This window comes from Dreissena polymorpha, chromosome 12 (genome assembly GCF_020536995.1).
Source record: "Dreissena polymorpha isolate Duluth1 chromosome 12, UMN_Dpol_1.0, whole genome shotgun sequence".
In the NCBI taxonomy this organism is placed as follows: domain Eukaryota; kingdom Metazoa; phylum Mollusca; class Bivalvia; order Myida; family Dreissenidae; genus Dreissena; species Dreissena polymorpha.
In genome coordinates, this window is record NC_068366.1 from 18,655,321 (window position 1) to 18,673,685 (window position 18,365).

Here is an 18,365-nt window from a genome sequence, read left to right on the forward strand (position 1 = left end):
TCACTAATTGACAACTTTTATTAGCAGTTAGGCATTTCTACAAATAAGACATTCATCAACAAATATAAAAAGGCTTATTAAAGAGAAATATGCTTTAAATTTCATAAAATGAAGTGCAACGGGCGACCGATTTATGCTTAACTAACTCGATGAGACCACAAATGAAGTGTATTCCGAACATGACAATCCAGTCGGAATTCCCGATTGAATCCTGTTTTGCGAATATGTTTTGTCAAACTACGACATACAGGGTACGCGGACAAAATGATATCAATTTAAGTTTACAACGAATATAACCAACTTAACGCTAATCTTTAAATCAGTTTATTGCACGTTATTTCTGTAATAAAACAGTTAAATAGTTGTTGTCGAATACTGTAATACACTACTTATAATTAAATCAGGTAAGGGGCCGTCCATAAAGTACGTAAAGGTATTTTTGACCATTTACCTCCTCCCCCCCCCCATTCCCCTGTCACAAACGGTAAAAAATCTTTATCCCCCTCGCACTTTGAACATTTTTTAATAAACACCTTATTACACATTTTATCTAAAACACACATCATTTTTCAACTGTAATAAAATATAAAGTTTTCACTTAAAAGAACATTATTAAAATGACTTTAATAGTAGAATAGTCAACAATTGTCACAGTTATTCATTGAATCATTTATTCAGTCTAGTCCAACAGACATGGATACTTTAATATACCGCCTCCACATTTAGGCTTTGTTGGTGGGCTTGTTCAAAAATGAAAATGAATGGCATAATTGACCTTTCGACAGCCGATTGATTGACAGGCTTATTAACCAATCAGATTACAGCATAGATTAGGCCCGTTACTATCCGCCATTTTGTCCGTCAAACTCGCCGTTGTCCGACACATAAGCTTATACGTAATTCTTTGTTTTAAACAAAGAAAATGGTTGAAAGGTGCTGTTATGGCACTTGTTATTCAGACACAAGGTATCCAGAACGGTTAAAAGATGGAAGTACGTTTTTTCCGTTCCCTCAACCGGGTACTAATCTTGAAAAATTCAAACGTTGGATTCGTCTTTGTGGTCGTCCACACGAACAGCTTAATCTCAACATATTAAGCGATCGCCCGAAAGCAAAACACAGTCGTTATAATAAGATACTACGCGAAAATAGAAAATGTAAGTTTTGCAACGGACACGTTATAAAAAAGAGTATAACTTTGTACTTGTTTATCCTCTATATAGACAAATTAGAAAGGAACATTTAAAACCATTTTTCAAAGGTGGCCAACGTTAAATAAATTTGACATTCTAATGCAGTCGGCAAATAAATAAGACATTATAAACTTTGCTAGATTTTTTTAATGCTAATGAAATCGTAATAATAAAGACAATCAGTTATTATTTTTAATAATATCACATAGAATAAAACATTTTTTATTTCTTTCGGTTTAAGTCTTCCAAATTTAATGTAAGTTAAGAAACTATTTTCAAATGCGCAAGTAATTATCAATAGGGGCCAATAAGTGTCATTTTACACCATATGTGGGCTTTCTACTAATCCGTTATCAAAACAGATGCCGCAAACTGTGAATGACCCTTTGAAAACCCGGTCTGATTAGCGAGTTTTTTTGTACATGAAAATTCTTTCAACTTTTTATATTGTAAACATTGCAGAAGATAGTTTTCGAGGAAATAATAATATATAATAATATATTGTGTATGTTACTTTTTTGACGACTTTGACTTTGTTATACGATTATAACAATGCGCATGGGTCATTTTGACCAAACGCATTGTAGATATGTGTTATATCGGATTTCAATAAAAACGTTCTTCGTCTTCTATTATAATAAATTTACTTACCTGTGCCACATTTGCGATGTTGCCATCGGTTGCAAAAATTAACGGCTTTTAATTAAAAAACTGAAACATCTATTACTCAAGGAAAAATATTGTGACTAACGAACAATTCATACTGTATGCGATAATTGGCGATAATTTTGCCGACTTTGATGATAAATTTAACGGCTTTTAAGTAGACTAATAAAAAAGTTTTGACTTTTTAATAGATATGATAATTATATTCAGCACCACTATTCAATGATAATAGAAACTATTGTATGGCCGTTCTGGTATACCATGAGGCCTTTTTGGTTCACTTATGCGGCCGATTCGCGTAGCCATTTTTATGACGGACTTCGGCGGAGTGACCCCCCTTGAAATCGGTGGGCGTGGCTTCACTCTCGCTGTCGAAAGGTCAATTGCTGACAGTACTCCAGTCTAATTGACCTCTCGCCAGCTGTCAATCAAACTCACGTAATAATCAATCAGATTTCGTTTATTGCGGACACATGGTCCGACAAACAAAGACTGTCGAAGTAATAAGGAGGAAGGAATAAGCATTTTATGAAAACACAACTTAGTGGGCGGAGCGATCGCGTATTTGGAGACTGGTGAATTTTAAGGGGTATATAAGCCGGTATGACAACGGATTGGGGGGGGGGGTGGCTCATTACGCAGAGTCCGTGTCTTTGTCAGGAATGCACTGACATCGTCCCGGAAAACACGTATTTTGCCGGCATTTCGTGCAAGTCGAAACTCGGCGAAAATGCTTTTTCCCCTCTACGGTAATATACGTATACTAATCAAAATTTGCTAAGGATCACTTTTTACAGTATGTGTAATTTGAAGTTCACTCCTAGCTAGATTCAGCCAGCGTCACGCATCAATGATAAATCAATACATAAACAATAAAATAAAAAACACACATTCTAATATCAAAATTTAAATTAAATTAAATTAAATTGAAGATAATGTGAAAATAAAAAAGTGATCCTTAGCAAATTTTGAGTAGTATACAATGTACGTGGGTGCAAATAAAAATGACCACTATCCACGGGATAATGTATGGTCTCTGAAACAAATATGACCCCAACATATGGGTTCATGTGTACAACAATAACATGTTTTTTACGTAGGGATAAGTGCCCTATATTGTATATTGACTTTCTGCCAGCTCCCAGGTTATTTAAAAGTGCACACCGGATAGTGTAAACACATCACCGTGGTGTGTGTCAGGTTGCCCGGATTTCAGCAGTACAACGGAGTTGCCTCTGTCGTAAACATACCAGTATGAATTGCACTTGTCCATGTATCGTACATTGTATATCAGATTGCCCGGGTTTCAGCGGTTAAACAGAGTTGCCTCTGCCGTATGAATTGCACTTATATACAAAAAAGATGCATACGAAATCATTTCTGTATGTGACTTTATTTCGAATTAAATATCTCGTACAAAGTAGCTTTGTTATTTTATGATGACATAGTAAATTGCCATTCACGGTCCAGTGTATACGAAAATGGCGAGATAGTCGGCGCGCTCAAACATTCGGCGGTTCCAATAGTCTGCACCGTTCAGGTTGGAGTAGAGGAATTGTGGGTAACGTGGCTGGTGGTCCCAGTCACAGCCCCCGTCATGCTCCACTACCACCATGTTTCCGGCATCGTGGTCACAGTCACCATAAAGCTGGTTGATGAAGAACGTCCGCTTGAAATCATACCTATCATGACCTTGAGAATAAAGTCGGAATAGATTTAGTTGGTTTGTGTATAATGTTGTTTTTGTTTGTTCATTTGTTACTGCATGATTATTAAAATGGATTCGATTTTTTATCTCAAAACTGTAACATTCCGTAAGCTAGCTTGCAATATAAATTCCATTAAACGTACTTGGGTTGGCATCAACATGTTACCAGTAACTGTTGCCATATGCGTTGTTCCCCATATCAAATTAACTCGGTACGTGACAACGAAACAACGAATATCTAACATTAATTAAAAAGTTTACAACGATGGACACACCTTGAATTGAGAAATAATTGAAGGTGGTCGCTGGAGAAATGTCTGAGTAGCTTGAGACGATCACCCGCTGCTGTGCGAACCATGACGTCATATCCGAACCTGTTCCGTCGAACACGATAAACGCCACTTCGCGTGACTGTTTGTAAAGGGCGTACTTGACGTATTTGACGCCGAGGGACGCCCAATGGTTGACGGCGTAGTTGTCCCGGAAGTGGCTGTCGTAGGACCGCGACATATCTGTCGGTTTTGTGCTCGAAGTACCGGAGCCTATGAGCAAAGTTACAGAGACGTAGTGTTAAATAGTGGTTAAAACGAGGGGTGTATATTTGAGCGCATGTTATCCAACAAATGTATATACATATACTGTGAACTGTTGATCGGTCTGCACGTAGGCTGGAACAAGTGCTTTTCATCAGAGCGAACCGGTCTAAATGTCAATTCCCAATTCATTTGAGCTTGTTTGGTGATCACAGTATCGGACAAATCGGAATTTCTCTGGGTACTCGCGCCCTTCCGCACTAGAACACACCAAAGCTGAATATCTTTTACAGTAATATACAGATTCTATTACAGGTTTTCATATGCTCATGTGTTAATTCTTTCACTGTACTCACCAGTCATCCAAGCGGCCTGCGTCTCCTGGCCGTTACCGGAAGTTCCTCTGAAAACCAGGTTCCAGCCACTCTCTTCCAGCTTAGCAATCGTCAGTGGTTCAGTGAAATCCATCACCGGTCTGGAAGACGTAAACAAAGAGGTTTTTTATAAACTTGTCGAATTGGGTAAATAGCATCGGGACCGGAAAAACGCTTTGATCGAATGATTCATAAAGAATAGAATTTCGACGGAAAATCGGTATCAGATAATATGTTAATCTCCGGACGATAAACCCATATTATATCACATTTAGGCAAATAATACAGAGCTCCTTAATTCTATCCCTACCTTCCTCAAAAAAAGATCTCCCTACTATATCGTGTCTCGCTTTCTGCTGTCCTGTGGGAATGGATCGACAGGTTCATGTAACCAAAATAAGTCGAAATTGATATAATAATAAAATAATAAAATTAAAAGAATAAAATAACACACGTAAATGTGTGTATCTTTATAATGCAATCCATGTTTACCTGATCGAATTCAGAACAAATCCTAGTGTCGGATTCCACAGAAATACACTTACGAATAAACAGCTAGCTTTCATTTTAATTGTCTAAAGTGGTGACAATCATTGACACATATGTTACGTGCAATGCTTTTTATAGTGTTCACTATCAGCGTCTGTCGGTGGCTTTTGCTGACACCTGCACAACAGAGACACGCCTCGTTATCTGTGATAAAAAATGAGCATGCATTCTCATCGTGAATAAAAAGGCATGCATTAAAACTATCGCACTGAAGACCAAGTTCATATAGGGAAATTAAAAAAAACAACAACAGCGCATTAATTGTACATGTTTATTAAATTGATATTGCATGCAGTTTGCTGAACGGCCCATCAAAGTTATGAATATCAAGGCACTTGCCCATTTCGAACATGACTGCAGTGCATCGTCATTATTATCCGTATAGTTAACCCCATTTGGATAACCTAAACAAAACTGTAATGTTCGCTTATGTTACTGAATATGATATTGCTTTTCTAGCTGATACGGTTTTGGGTTTACAGCGCCGATTCGATTTATTGCACAAATTCTGTACGAGAACAGGATTACACGTGAACACATCAAAAACAAAAATTAAGGTCTTCAAAAAGGGGGGTAAACCAGCTATGGATGAACGCTGTTATTTGCTGGTACTTTAATTGACGTTGTACAGTCCTTAAAGTTTACGTTGGTGTCTGCTTCTTTCCTTCTCTTTCACTAATTAAAATGGCTAGCGAAAATGAAATTAAGGGGAAGCGTGCCTTGAATGGCATATTATCGTCATTGTATAAATATGGTCAACTATCTAATTCAGTCTTCTTTAAACTGTATGACAGTAAAATAAGTCCTGTTTTATTACGGGAAGTGAAATTTGGGGTTTAAAAAAAATTCAATGTATCGAATCGGTCCATCGACACGCCTGCAAAAGGTACCTTTGTGTTGCTGAAAAAAAACATCAAATATCACGAGCCTCGGGGATTGCGGTCGCTACTCTATTGTTATAACTTCAAAAATTCGATGCCTAAAATATTGACTGAGAATTATAAGCATGCCCGACATCAGATACGTTAAAAATGCTATAATTTCTTATTGAACACGAACGTAAATCTCTACTTTAATTGGGCTAATAGAATTAAGAACTTACGTAGCAAAAATGGATTTCAATACATTTGGATTAACCAGCATGTCCAAAACCCACACAAATTTATAAATGAATTTAGAGAAAGGGCTCAATACTTAAAGAACTGGCGGAGTATAGTTAATTCATCTCCCAAACTGGAACTATACAAACATATTAAGTAACAATACGAACACGTATCATATCTAGACATCCTATTTGTGCGCAAATTTAGGCGCAGTTTTGCCCAACTTCGTTCCGGAACCCTTCCGATAGAAATCGAAACAGGCAGGTATCGCGGTATAACTAGAGAACAACGGTTTTTGCCCAATTTGCAATACTCGTGAAATAGAAAGCAAATTACATCTCCTATTCAAGTGCCCTGTACTGCCAGATAAACGAAAAACATAAATACAACGTAAATTTTTCATACCTTAACCCAAATATACATAAATTGTTTATAATGTTGGCAAGCAAAAATGAACAGACAATAAAACAAACTGCTTATTACATTGTTAAAGCACTTGAAATGCGAAAACTAATTCTTGATCAATAACATAACATAATTAAAAGGGTTTTCACAGGCCTAAACTATATCTTCAAATAATTGTAAAAGTGTACTTATCTTTAACATGCAGTCTCTTTCCGAGAAATTCCTATATTTCGTTTCGATAGGCTGACTACTCTGTATACATTTGTACAATTGCTGTCAAATTACTGTAGGCCCTACCTATATAATCTAAATTCAGCTTTACAACTTTTAAGCATCCTATACGCAGGCTTCTAGACTTTTTGAAGGTTATATGCAGGGGTTATAACGTTATATATACATGTATACCCTATTACATATGTATATGTGTATGTATGCATATAAATAATATATGTATATACATGTGTGCGTGTGCGTGCGTGCGCGCATGCATGTGCTTTGAATGAAAAGATGTGAATATTACTTTTTTTGTTCCACTACATGCAAAAACTGTATGATGTTTTAGCATGCTATTGTTGAGCACTGTTCACCACTCGATAATATGTTAACATGCTATGCCAATCATTCGTGCACACACCCTTGTCTTGCATGGATTGTAATATATATGTATATGTGTCAGGGGCCGGAGGCCAATATCACAAATAAACAGAATCAGATTGGATTGGTTAGAGAAAACAACCCCATGGCATTTATAAAACAAAGTAAGAAACTGACCTAGCGTTCATGCAAGGTTCATTTGATAATCTACACCAATGCCTACTTGCATTTCCTGAAAGCTGAACTTAAAGTGCACATTGCGTGTGTTGACAGTGCTAATCTTAAAATAATAGTGAAGATTTTTGTTACCCAATGTAAATAGATTGCAAAGAAATTTTACCTATATTGTAAATAAAACTGACATACCAGCGCTTTGTCTCTTGAATAAAAATACGAATACCATTTCGGGCAATATACCTTTTGCACATGGAAAATAGTGACAAAGAACGGGAAACAAGAAGCAACAGAAGGATACCAAGCCAAGATATATTTTTGTTGTTGATAAAATAAAAGTATACGTGGTAATAACACATCTTATTGAAAAACGTGTATCTGTGACGTACGATGGTAACAACGCTTGCCTTTGTGAAATCATTGACATAACTGGCAGAAGCAAAAAGGAAAATGAATATCCGCTTATATTAAAGAAATATATGCCCGAAAGCCGCTCAGATATAACATGTGTTCGGCATAAATCTTGGAGATGGACACGTGCTCTCCCGGAGAGGTGTTCTCTCGATATCAAAGCATATGCGGACATTAGTTACAATCATTCAACTCTCAGCTTTATAAGCCAAAGGGTTGCTGAGAGTTGCAATGCGCCGTCTTTTGTTCAAAGGTGCAAAATTTGATCACCACTGAAATGCTAAGGAACACTGATACTACAAACACTTTTCAACGTTTACCTGTTTAAAGCACAAACTCGTGCAAATGGTACCATTAAAGCAAGAAATAATTGCTTTTATTTACTTTGTTATTCTTTCGCACGCTCTATACGCCATAATGGGAAACTGTGGTAATTTTGCCGACAAAAAGTGTCGCTCTCGTTTAGGTCGCAGTACAACAATCTTTGGCACATCGTGATAGTTGATGTAACCTAAGTCGATAACGATGTCGGACAGGTGTCGAATATTTACGCTGTTCCAAATTTCAAAATGAAAATGTAAGCAAAAATAGAGTGTTGAAACATCGTCTTGTTTTTTAGGTTGAATGCAAAGGATAACGTTCGTAGGCTGCCATTCGGGTAAATTTAATGTGTTTTTGAAGTGTATTCATCGTTTCCTTAATTGGTAACGAACGACATCTGTTAAAGGATGCGCACGAAATCTGTGCGCAAAGCTGCGATTGTGTAACTAATGAAGGGGTGCATATATAATCCCAGAGCCACCAAAGCAAAAACTATCAAAGGCTCTGGGCGTACGTTAATATGGACTAATGCAGGCATATGCCCTCCCGGACGCCCCCCCCCCCCCCCTCAAAACGACCCCCTTAAAAGTGTCCCTTGAAGATTTATCCGTTCTTCATCTTATATGTTGAGTTTGATAACAAATGTGATGAAATCATTTCAATTTATTGACCCATAAACATGACGTCAAAGTATTCATAATAAATGTATTCATGCTCATCAAAACAATTAACATAACTGTATTCTAAGACAGAGCACTGAGGAGCTTACGATTAATAACTAGTCGACCGTGAAAAAATATAATGTTTAAAGTAACATTACTATTCAAAATCAACGAAAATTTCGTACAATTGTACGTAAAATAAACTTAACCAATTAAAAATCAGTGTTCCTTATGGCAATTGCCGAAATGTCAACGTCAGATGTGGTCTGGTAAAATAGATTTGTAGATACAAAATGCTCGTTTTTGTTTATTTGTGGCCACATTTAATTCTCGCGAATATATCTATTCATACGACACACGAACACCATTTTAGTGTTCATGTGTCGTATGAATAGATATGCAAAACAATAATAAAAACGAGCATGTTGTATCTACAAAAATCTTTTTTACCAGACCACATCTGACGTTGACATTTTGGCAATTGCCATAAGGAACACTGATTTTTAATTAGTTAAGTTTATTTTACGAACAATTATACGAAATGTTCGTTGATTGTGAATAGTAATGTTACTTTAACCCGATTTCGCAACGATGTCAGGTCAATCCAATTCATCGAAATCTGCCGCTCCAAAAAACTTCAAAGACACGTACGAAAATAACTTGAAATCCAACAAACATCGGAGAAGAAGTTCGACGTGCCAAAATTGCTGACAAACCAGCCTAACCAACATTACTATGTAAGGACCAATCAGCCAACATGCCAACAAACATTTGCACGTCAGCATACCCCCCCCCCCCCCCCGCCCTCCCAAACTGTATAAAATGCATGTTTCAATTATTGATGGTAGTCATGTGTTATTTAAAGCGTTATCTTATAAGCCTCTTAGGCTCTATTGGTTATTGTCGGCTCAGGTACGACTTTAAAAGTCTCTTAAGTATACCACAAAGTACCCGGGGTACTGAAAATACACTGCAAAGTACCCCGAGGTATGGCCGGATGCCTTTAAACGGATCTTTTCACGGTTTGGTAAATTGAGAAAATTGAACAAAGTTGTTTCAGATTCGCAAATTTTCGTTTTAGTTATGATATTTGTGAGGAAACAGTATTACTGAACATTTACCATGGTCTAATATAGCCAATATATGCATCTTTTGACCATTTAAAATCCTAAAAATTATAAAGCGTTGCAACGCGAAACGATTGAATAATTTGGAGAGTTCTGTTGTTGTCGTTAAATTTTGTGAAACTACGAAGATTGCTCATATAATTCATAAAATACTTTAACCAAGTATGCTTGGCAGAAGAGCAGAGCGGGCTAATGCGTTTTTACTCCAGGTTACTCCAGGACTCCGGGGGTCACTGGTTCTAGTCCAGCTGCGGCTTTGTTTTTCCTTTTTTAAATTTTATTCTAGATTTTTTACTGGAGCTTTTAAGATCCAATGTTTACATTTATAAATATAAAGCATTTAATGACTTATTTCAAAACATGCCAAAAACTGTGAAAAGGCCCCGTTAAGCATATTTTCCGTACACTGGGTACACTTTTGTACACTTAAAGATTACATCGGGGATACATTTTAGAAGTACCTGAGCCAGTTGAGCGCCAGTTAAATCCGGAATGATAGTGTTCAATTTAACTTAAAAGTCGGAGATAATACGTTCACGAACCAGATCAGATAGCTTACGGTTATTCCGGTGACTAGCTAGAATTATCCAGCTAGTATTCTAAAAATCATCCTGGCGTTCCACCGCTGTTCATAGACTTCGCCCAATGGCCACATCAAAGGCTACAGTGCATTACGATAGAGGAAAGGTACATTCTTTGTATTTTCATGTAATGGGCTGGAATATACCAGCATTATCCCGTAATGTACCGGCCTTGTCGCGGAATGTACCTGTATTCGAGATTTTCATAACTAAGAAGTTGTCTCCCATTCGGGTAGGTATCACGAGTATCACGGGTAAAGAGCGGTCCGTCTAAAATGCGTATATGACTCATATCCGCGGATATGACCGAAAAGTGCGAAAATGGACGAATATAAGCAATATCGACACTTTTTTTGCAATGTTTATTTCAATGTTTAACGAAAAAAAAACACAAAATGTATTAATTACGCAAGGTAAAAATATCTTATATTTGATTGTTACTATATATTATAGTTTATTGGTACGTAAAAATATGCATGTTATTTTATTTATTCAAATGAACACAGGATATCGTAGTGCTACATTTAAATGTTTCAAGAATGGTTATAACCATTATAGTTGCAATGTTATTGAAATGCATTGCATGTCCCGGTAAAATTTAGATTTTTCGTTAATATTTCAACAGTTCATATCCAATATCCCGATAAGTTAAAATACAAAGCCGATATGTTTAAGATTAATATTACAGCTGTTACATTCACTTATAAAACATAATATCAACGAAAAATTTAAAATTTTAGCGGGGTAAAAATACTATTTTCTAAAGCATATTGTATATCTGAATACTAAAGTTTTGAGACGACACCAAGAATAATAATACATTCAGTATATTATATAAACATTATGTAACCTTATACAACAAAACATATGTGGTGTCGGCGTGGTTATATTGTTTGTGGTGTGTAGCCCTAAAACAATCTTCTGGCACTTCGTCATGTTCGCGGATATGAATTTAGAGTTGGAAAAATGAAAATGTCTATTAATTGTTATATTGTGAGACAATACAAACATATTTAACACATATTGTGTTTTTTATATTAAATTTTGAAATAAACATTGCAGAAAAAGTGTCGATATTGCCTGTATCCGCACTTTTCGGTCATATCCATGGATATGAGTCATATACGAATTTTAGACGGACCGCTTTTTACCCGGGATACTCGTGACACCTATCCGAATGGGAGACAACTTATGAGTTACGAAATGACCGAATTGTCCCGGGATGTACCGACCTTGTCCCTAAATGTACCGACATGGTCCCAGAAATCAAGGATTCTGTCGGTAATTGATATATTTTATTTGAACTCCCATTTGAACGGGTTAAAATACCTGATTGTGTTTACCAAATCACCGGATTTATATCCTGATTGCCCGGGTAGTTTACAGTGCAATCAGAGTTGCTTCCCTCGCATCGGCGTTGGCAAACCTTGGCAATCAGAGTGGGGCTTATATTTCCGTATTCTGATAATTAATGTTACATGGCAACCATTGAGAGCTAAACATGTTTGAGCATGTCAATCAATATTGATCGTGGGTCTGAAAAAAGAAATGTACCGGTGTACGAAGTAATTGCTTTTTTCGAATGAAATCAAGTTTACGGTTTTACGTGAATTCAGTATTTCAAGTCATTCACTGTCCAGTGTAGACGAAAATGGCCAGATAGTCGGCTCGTCCGAACATCCGTTGGTTCCAGTTTTCTGCGGCGTTCAGGTCGGAGTAGAGGAATTGTGGGTAGCGCGGCTGATGGTCCCAGTTGCAGTCGCCGTCACGCTCCAGTACCACAACGTTTCCGACGTCGCCGTCACAGCCGTGGTAAATCTGGTTGATGAAGAACGTCCGTACGACATGCTGGACGTCAATGTGGCCTTTAGATATAGGTAAATGTGATGGTATCAATACGGAATCCGCTTGGTGTCGGTTAGTGCCTTCTTAAAAAAATGGGTTAAAGCAAACGCGGACAACATGTTGGTCGGTTTTGGATGTCTAACAATGACGCGGTAACTTACATGTATACTGATACTATTTGTTGCTTACAGAGAATGTTAAACTGTGCCCTTGGTCAAACACGCGTATGCGACGAAGAAACTTGCAAATGACATTAGGCTTGCCAATAACATTGTAGTACATGTAGTTTGTGTATGTGCTTAGTTTTCTAGCAAATGTTTATCGTATGTGAACAGGAAAAGAGCTAATGAATTTACCACAATTTAGCATGTTTGAAAAATAACACCCTACCTTGGATTGAGAAGAAGTTGTATGTGTTTGTTGGCGTAATGTCTGAGTAGCTGGAGACCAGCACCCGCTGTTGCGCGAACCATGACGTCATATCCGATCCTGTTCCGTTAAACACGATGTTCACGACCTCGCGCGACTGTTTGTACAGGGCGAACTTGACGTATTTAACGCCGAGGGACGCCCAGTGAGTGACGGCATAATTGTCCCGGAAGTGGCTGTCGTAGGACCGTGACATGTCCATCGGTTTTGTGCTCGACGTACCAACGCCTGTGAACAAGATTAAGGAAACGTACAATGTCCTTTTAACTAGAGTGGTTACAATACGAATTTTGAAATAAGTATCTAGTGCGAACTTTGGATTATTGGTCATATGTTCAGGAATTTTGTTGAACAAAAATGATAGGTTTACATCAGTTCAACAACCCACATTACGAAAGTCTGAAAAGGCATAAGCACACTGATAAAATTATTGTACTGACCATTCCCACATGTAAAAGATTTAAACAACTGTTCCGAAATTGATACTTATAACATTGCACGCACCATTCATCCAAGCATCAAGTGTGTTGTGACCGTTACCGGAAGTTCCTCTAAACACCAGGTTCCAGCCACTCTCTTCAAGTTGCGCAATCATCAGAGGTTCGGCGAACCCCATCACTGGTCTGTGATATGTACAAGTAAACGTGTCAGTAGGGAAGCTTTAAGTATTTCACCAGCTGGTAGAGCGGTAGGCGCTTTTGTATTTTAGTATCAAAACCATGGCACTTATTTGACACGCCAAATTATTTATGTTTCCGGGTTTTGTTTGGTCCTATTTTGGTTAGATTTTAGATCCCGGTAATATAGAACCATTCGCCCTTTAGTCGAACAAGTTAAGGATACATTTCTATACACTTCTATAATAAGACGCTTGTGATTTAAAGCTGGGACTCAGCTGGTGCAAGATTTTGGTATCATATGTAGTGATTATATATTTTTTAAATACCTGTTTTATTCCCATCTTATTTTCACTAAACAATATTTGAATATCCATACACTTTGATTTTGCCCATGAGTCGAACATAGCGCACCCTTATGACGTACATATTTTCGCTAAATTTTTAACAATTAAAACAATTACGGTTTCAGACCTGTTTTGTATATAAAAAATAATGTCGATATATTGACTGAATTTTTAATTCACAAATGACATGACCACTTCTAGTGTCAATTCGAACATAACAACAACGGTACCCTTTGAAGCACTGTGTTGACACAGAAAAATGTGTTAATACAAAGATATAAAACTCTGTGCTCCTTATTTGTGAGATAAGTGATTCCTTATATATTGGGTCATATGTTGATTGGAATTAATATTTGGTTAATTCTCATCAGTTAGAATCATCCAGAAGCAAACCTTGTGGTCATCGTCAGGGCGAATGGCGTTAGTTTCAACGGCTAATTGAATAGTTACACATATTGGCGGTGATATATAAGAAATAGAACGAAACACGGAAACTGAGCGTTTTTGTTTATAGAAAAAGTGTCACATTTGGAATATTTCTTCGTATTAAGTGATTTCGTTAAATTGCATCTTGCAAACCCACCGATGTTATCAAGCTGATCGTAAATGACAAATTCTGAATTTACGACCACAATAAGTTACTTATACTGCTTCAGGTTCAATTGCATCGAGTTAACAAAGTTGACATTTTTACTTTAGAATCTTTTAATAACTTTGAGTACAAAGTGTTAAATATTCGTTCAAAGTTTCAGATCATGTTAAAGTAAAGGTGTTTTTTTAAGCTAAAATAAAAAAACAAACACTTGCAAAATCAACTCAATGGCTAGTTTCCCCATATGTCGTCAGTAAGCATCATTCAACTTTGGACTGCAAGAACAAATGCTTTTTCGTTTAAAATTAAGTACTTCTCGCATTAATTAGCCTTGTACAGATCGAGATAATTCCACCTTTTTTATTGATAATATAACTTTGTTTTTGTGTTTGTATTAACTCAAGTTGTAAAATCGGCTTAACCTAGCGTCTAGAAAAAAGGCCTTGGCAAACAGCGTAGACCCAGATGAGACGCCGCTGTTTGCTTTAAGGAATTTCTGTAAGAATATTCTAAATATAGAAATAAATATACTAGATATCCCTAATAATAAATGGGTTAATAAATATACTACAAGTAGATTTATGGTTAAAGAGAATGATTGAGAATGTACTTTTTTAGTGTCAAAATGATAAGGGAATTATTGAATTAATGTTAAATAAACATTACATAAAAGACAGAATTATTATTTCGGTGAAAAGAAATAGACAGGAAAAAACTACGAAGGCTTACCCGTCATTGGAATTCAAAATAAACCCCAGAGTCGGATTCAACAGAAGTAAAACACACGCTATATAACCGCTTTCCATTTTGCTTGCCTTACTAGAAATGATAAAGTCAAATTAGCGTGCGTTGCGTAGTAGAATTCTCTTAGTGGCACTTATGTACAGATAAGAAACAGCGTTATCTTGCTGAAAGTATTGTACTGCGACGACGGGTTTAAACTAGATAATCAATGCAGTATCTAAGATTGGAGCTTCGTTAATAAAAGGTGACAATTATTGAAACTTGTATATAAAAAACGCAATCTAAGAATAAACAACATCCAGTGTCGGATTAAGCACGCTGAATTACATAGGTAGTGAAACTTTTTGGCCCACTACAACGGGCCCTAGTCGGCCTATTGCCTACAAGAACGCCATGGCCAAGTCGATTTCACTAGTTTAAATTAGCCTACCAGTGCCAAGACTGGCACGACATAAAATATGACGATGTCCTTTTATAGGTATACACATGTCAAAATAATTGGCTTTGTTCAGTCATTAGATTAGGCATCATAAGTAAGTAAAGCTCATTGTCGACTCGGGTACTACGTACATGTACCCCGGGTACTCTTGAGTATACTTACCTGAACCCCGGGTACGGTAAATATACTTAAACGCACCCGGTCGATATTAGACTGTATCCGAGTTGTACCCCCGCCCAAAATCCGATGTCGTAAAACGCGCTACCGATTACCGTCAAACGATATTGTTTATCTTAAACAAACTCCTCTTTTAGAAAACTTCATCAACATTCTTTGTTTAATTATGAGTTTCGATAATATAGAGGCCATTTAACAGAAAATTGACATATATGTGAACATATTTAATATTAAAAAATAGCCGACAACGACCGATTTAGCGTTAAAATTCCCGGGTACGTTTTAAATTAAGTATATTTACCGTACCCGGGGTACATGTAAGTATACTAAAGAGCACCCGGGTACATGTAAGTAGTACCCGAGCCGACAATGACCAATCGAGCGTAAGTAAAACAATACTTTCGTCACGGTCTCATGTGGCACCTAAAATTCGCTGCCCACTCTGCCTAATGGGTGATCCGGGACGGTAGGCATCATTTCGAACACAAATCCAAGCGGCGTCATACGTCATGCATGTAGTCAACCTCCTTCGAGAACTTTGTATCGTAAGAGCGCTAAAAAACGCATGTGTGTGTATTCATTACAAAGCTCTTCGAACACGAACAGCGGTTAATACCAGAAAACGAGCATGTATTCTTTTTAACGCATTTGGGGTGAAACATATGTATATGAATGTAGGCATCATTTCGAACACAAATCCATGCGGCGTCATACTTCATGCATGTAGTCAACCTCCTTCGAGAACTTTGTATCGTAAGAGCGCTAAGACATGCATGAGTGTGTATTCATTACAAAGCTCTTCGAACACGAAGAGCGGTTAATACCAGAAAACGAGCATGTATTCTTTTTAACGCATTTAGGGTGAAACATATGTATATGAATGTTGTTGCGTTATATTATATCCAGTTGTTCATTTGACAGCTAGTTATTTGTGTCTTTACAATCTCCTGCAAGACGGTTACACTAACATCGACTCAGTGTTTTTGTGACTTGGAACCTATCGGGCGCATCGTGTACAACAACAACAACAATAACAACACTTCTAAGTAAATATTGTCTCATTTGTATGTTTACTGCAGAATTCAAACTTGTTATGTTGACATTTAACTTATTCTGACTATTTAACTTCATTCCATAACAATCAATTAGATTCCATATTTTTTACGCAGATTTGTAAACTTAAGATAGTTGCATAGTTTTCAGTTTTATAAACTTTAGTAATAATACGGATTTAATTTCGGACGATAAATAAACATTAAGTGGGCTGATGGGGAAGAAGAAGCAACAGAAGGACGCTAAGACTAGCAAAGCAGATGAAAAAGGTATATTTGACTATTTGCTCCTATTTGCATAAGTTTTTGGTTCCATTATCTTTTTATAAAGCCATCTATTGCAATCTCACTGTACCTCAAGTTCAACATGCACTATAGGGACCATTCTCACAGCCACTTTTCTGAGAATGAATTGAATTGCAAGTGAAAAATCTTCACACTAATAATACAAAAAACGATGCATTATTTGATGTAGTTTACAGTTTTAGTTAAGGGTTAACAAGCAGGTTCTTTCCCTTCTTTGAGGCCGAATGGTATAGTACCAGAAAGGCCGTTTACCAAAAAGGCCTTCCCTAAAAGGCCGCATAAGTGAACCAAAAAGGCCTCATGGTATACCAGAAAGGCCATACAATATCTTGTATTATCATTGAATAGTTATGTTGAATATAATTATCATATCTATTAATTAGTCATAACTTGTTTATTAGTCTACTTAAAAACCGTTAATTTTAAAATCAAAGTCGGCAAAAATATCGCGAATTTTCGCATACAGTATGAAGTGTTCGTTAGTCACAATATTTGTCGTTGAGTAATAGATGTTTCAGTTTTTTAATTAAAAGCCATTGATTTTGTAATCAAAGTCGGCATACTTATCGCCAATAAGCACGTAGGAATAATCCGTTTAAGAAAATTTTATTTTTCTCTGAACTCTTTGTTTGCAGCTAAAAGTGTAACCAATGAGTAATGAAGGTGTTGTAAACTTAGGTGGCGGCCAAATATATATAAGGTCCAGAATTATTGAGAAAAAAATAACCCGTTCATGTGTCAAAGTTGTCTATAGTAGTTGCTTTGTTTTATTCATTATATTGGTAAGTATACCGGACTTTATTTGGCGTTGGAAATATAGTGTTTTTAAATCGCGTAAATTATACCAATTTCTTCACGAGTGTTAATTTGTTGTGTGTTGAAATATAAGAAGTTGAAAGAATTTGCATGTACAAAAAAAACTTACTAATCAGACCGTGTATCCAAGTGTCAAGGGTCGTTCACAGTTTGCGGCATCTTTTTTGATAACGGATTAGTAGAACGCCCACATATGGTGTAAAATGACACTTATTGGCACCTATTGATAATAACTTGCGCATTTTAATATAGTTTCTGAACTTTAAGCGATATAAAACTAGCTACATTAAATTTGGAAGACTTAAACCGAAAGAAATAAAAATGCTTTATTCTATTTGATATTATTAGAAATTATAACAGATATATTATTACGCATTTCATTAGCATTAAAAAATATATTAAGCAAAGTTTATAATGTCTTTTGTATTAGCCGACTTCATTAGAATGTCAAATTTATTTAACGTTGGCCACCTTTGAAAATATAGTTTTAAATATTCCTTTCTAATTTCTCTATATAGAGGACAAACAAGTACAAAGTGACACTCGTTTTTTATACCGTGTCCATTGCAAAAACTTACATTTTCTATTTTCGCGTAGTAT

The 18,365-nt window shown here is 36.5% G+C and overlaps 3 protein-coding genes across 4 annotated transcripts in view; 1 reads left to right on the forward strand and 2 right to left on the reverse strand.

The window, feature by feature from the left end:
• Window positions 1-3,233: 3,233 nt before the first annotated feature.
• On the reverse strand, window positions 3,234-5,339 carry LOC127853177 (uncharacterized). Of its 2 annotated transcripts, XM_052387437.1 has the most exons (5): window positions 4,967-5,339; window positions 4,785-4,835; window positions 4,457-4,575; window positions 3,843-4,109; window positions 3,234-3,551 (listed from the first exon to the last, which is right to left on the reverse strand). In XM_052387437.1, exons 3-5 carry the CDS (start codon window positions 4,566-4,568, stop codon window positions 3,319-3,321), a joined length of 612 nt encoding a protein of 203 aa, XP_052243397.1. In that variant the 5' UTR covers window positions 4,569-4,575; window positions 4,785-4,835; window positions 4,967-5,339; the 3' UTR covers window positions 3,234-3,318. The 2 variants fall into 2 exon arrangements, with proteins under 2 accessions (XP_052243397.1, XP_052243396.1); XM_052387436.1 differs by lacking the exon at window positions 4,785-4,835 and having other exon boundaries at window positions 4,967-5,255.
• Window positions 5,340-11,960: 6,621 nt separating this feature from the next.
• On the reverse strand, window positions 11,961-15,118 carry LOC127854071 (uncharacterized). Its single transcript, XM_052389010.1, has 4 exons — window positions 14,961-15,118; window positions 13,180-13,298; window positions 12,637-12,903; window positions 11,961-12,266 (listed from the first exon to the last, which is right to left on the reverse strand). Exons 1-4 carry the CDS (start codon window positions 15,035-15,037, stop codon window positions 12,031-12,033), a joined length of 699 nt encoding a protein of 232 aa, XP_052244970.1. The 5' UTR covers window positions 15,038-15,118; the 3' UTR covers window positions 11,961-12,030.
• A 1,544-nt stretch (window positions 15,119-16,662) lies between these two features.
• LOC127852414 (ATP-dependent RNA helicase dhx29-like) overlaps window positions 16,663-18,365 on the forward strand; it is a 62,583-nt gene continuing 60,880 nt past the window's right edge. The window contains exon 1 of the mRNA XM_052386369.1: window positions 16,663-16,913. Within this exon, the coding sequence (XP_052242329.1) occupies window positions 16,859-16,913 (55 nt within the window). The 5' untranslated portion in view covers window positions 16,663-16,858. The remainder of the gene's footprint in view (window positions 16,914-18,365) is intronic.

What these genes read in the sequence shown, in the direction of transcription:
- LOC127853177 (XM_052387436.1), bottom strand. Translation starts at nt 5,040, where the DNA reads ATGAAAGCTAGCTGTTTATTCGTAAGTGTATTTCTGTGGAATCCGACA. An exon ending in GCAGGCCGCTTGGATGACTG is followed by an intron (nt 4,110 to 4,456) that starts GTGAGTACAGTG and finishes CTTTGCTCATAG; the next exon opens with GCTCCGGTACTTCGAGCACA. An exon ending in CAATTATTTCTCAATTCAAG is followed by an intron (nt 3,552 to 3,842) that starts GTGTGTCCATCG and finishes TTTATTCTCAAG; the next exon opens with GTCATGATAGGTATGATTTC.
- LOC127854071 (XM_052389010.1), bottom strand. Translation starts at nt 15,037, where the DNA reads ATGGAAAGCGGTTATATAGCGTGTGTTTTACTTCTGTTGAATCCGACT. An exon ending in ATTTTGAATTCCAATGACGG is followed by an intron (nt 13,299 to 14,960) that starts GTAAGCCTTCGT and finishes TACATATCACAG; the next exon opens with ACCAGTGATGGGGTTCGCCG. An exon ending in CAACTTCTTCTCAATCCAAG is followed by an intron (nt 12,267 to 12,636) that starts GTAGGGTGTTAT and finishes CTATATCTAAAG; the next exon opens with GCCACATTGACGTCCAGCAT.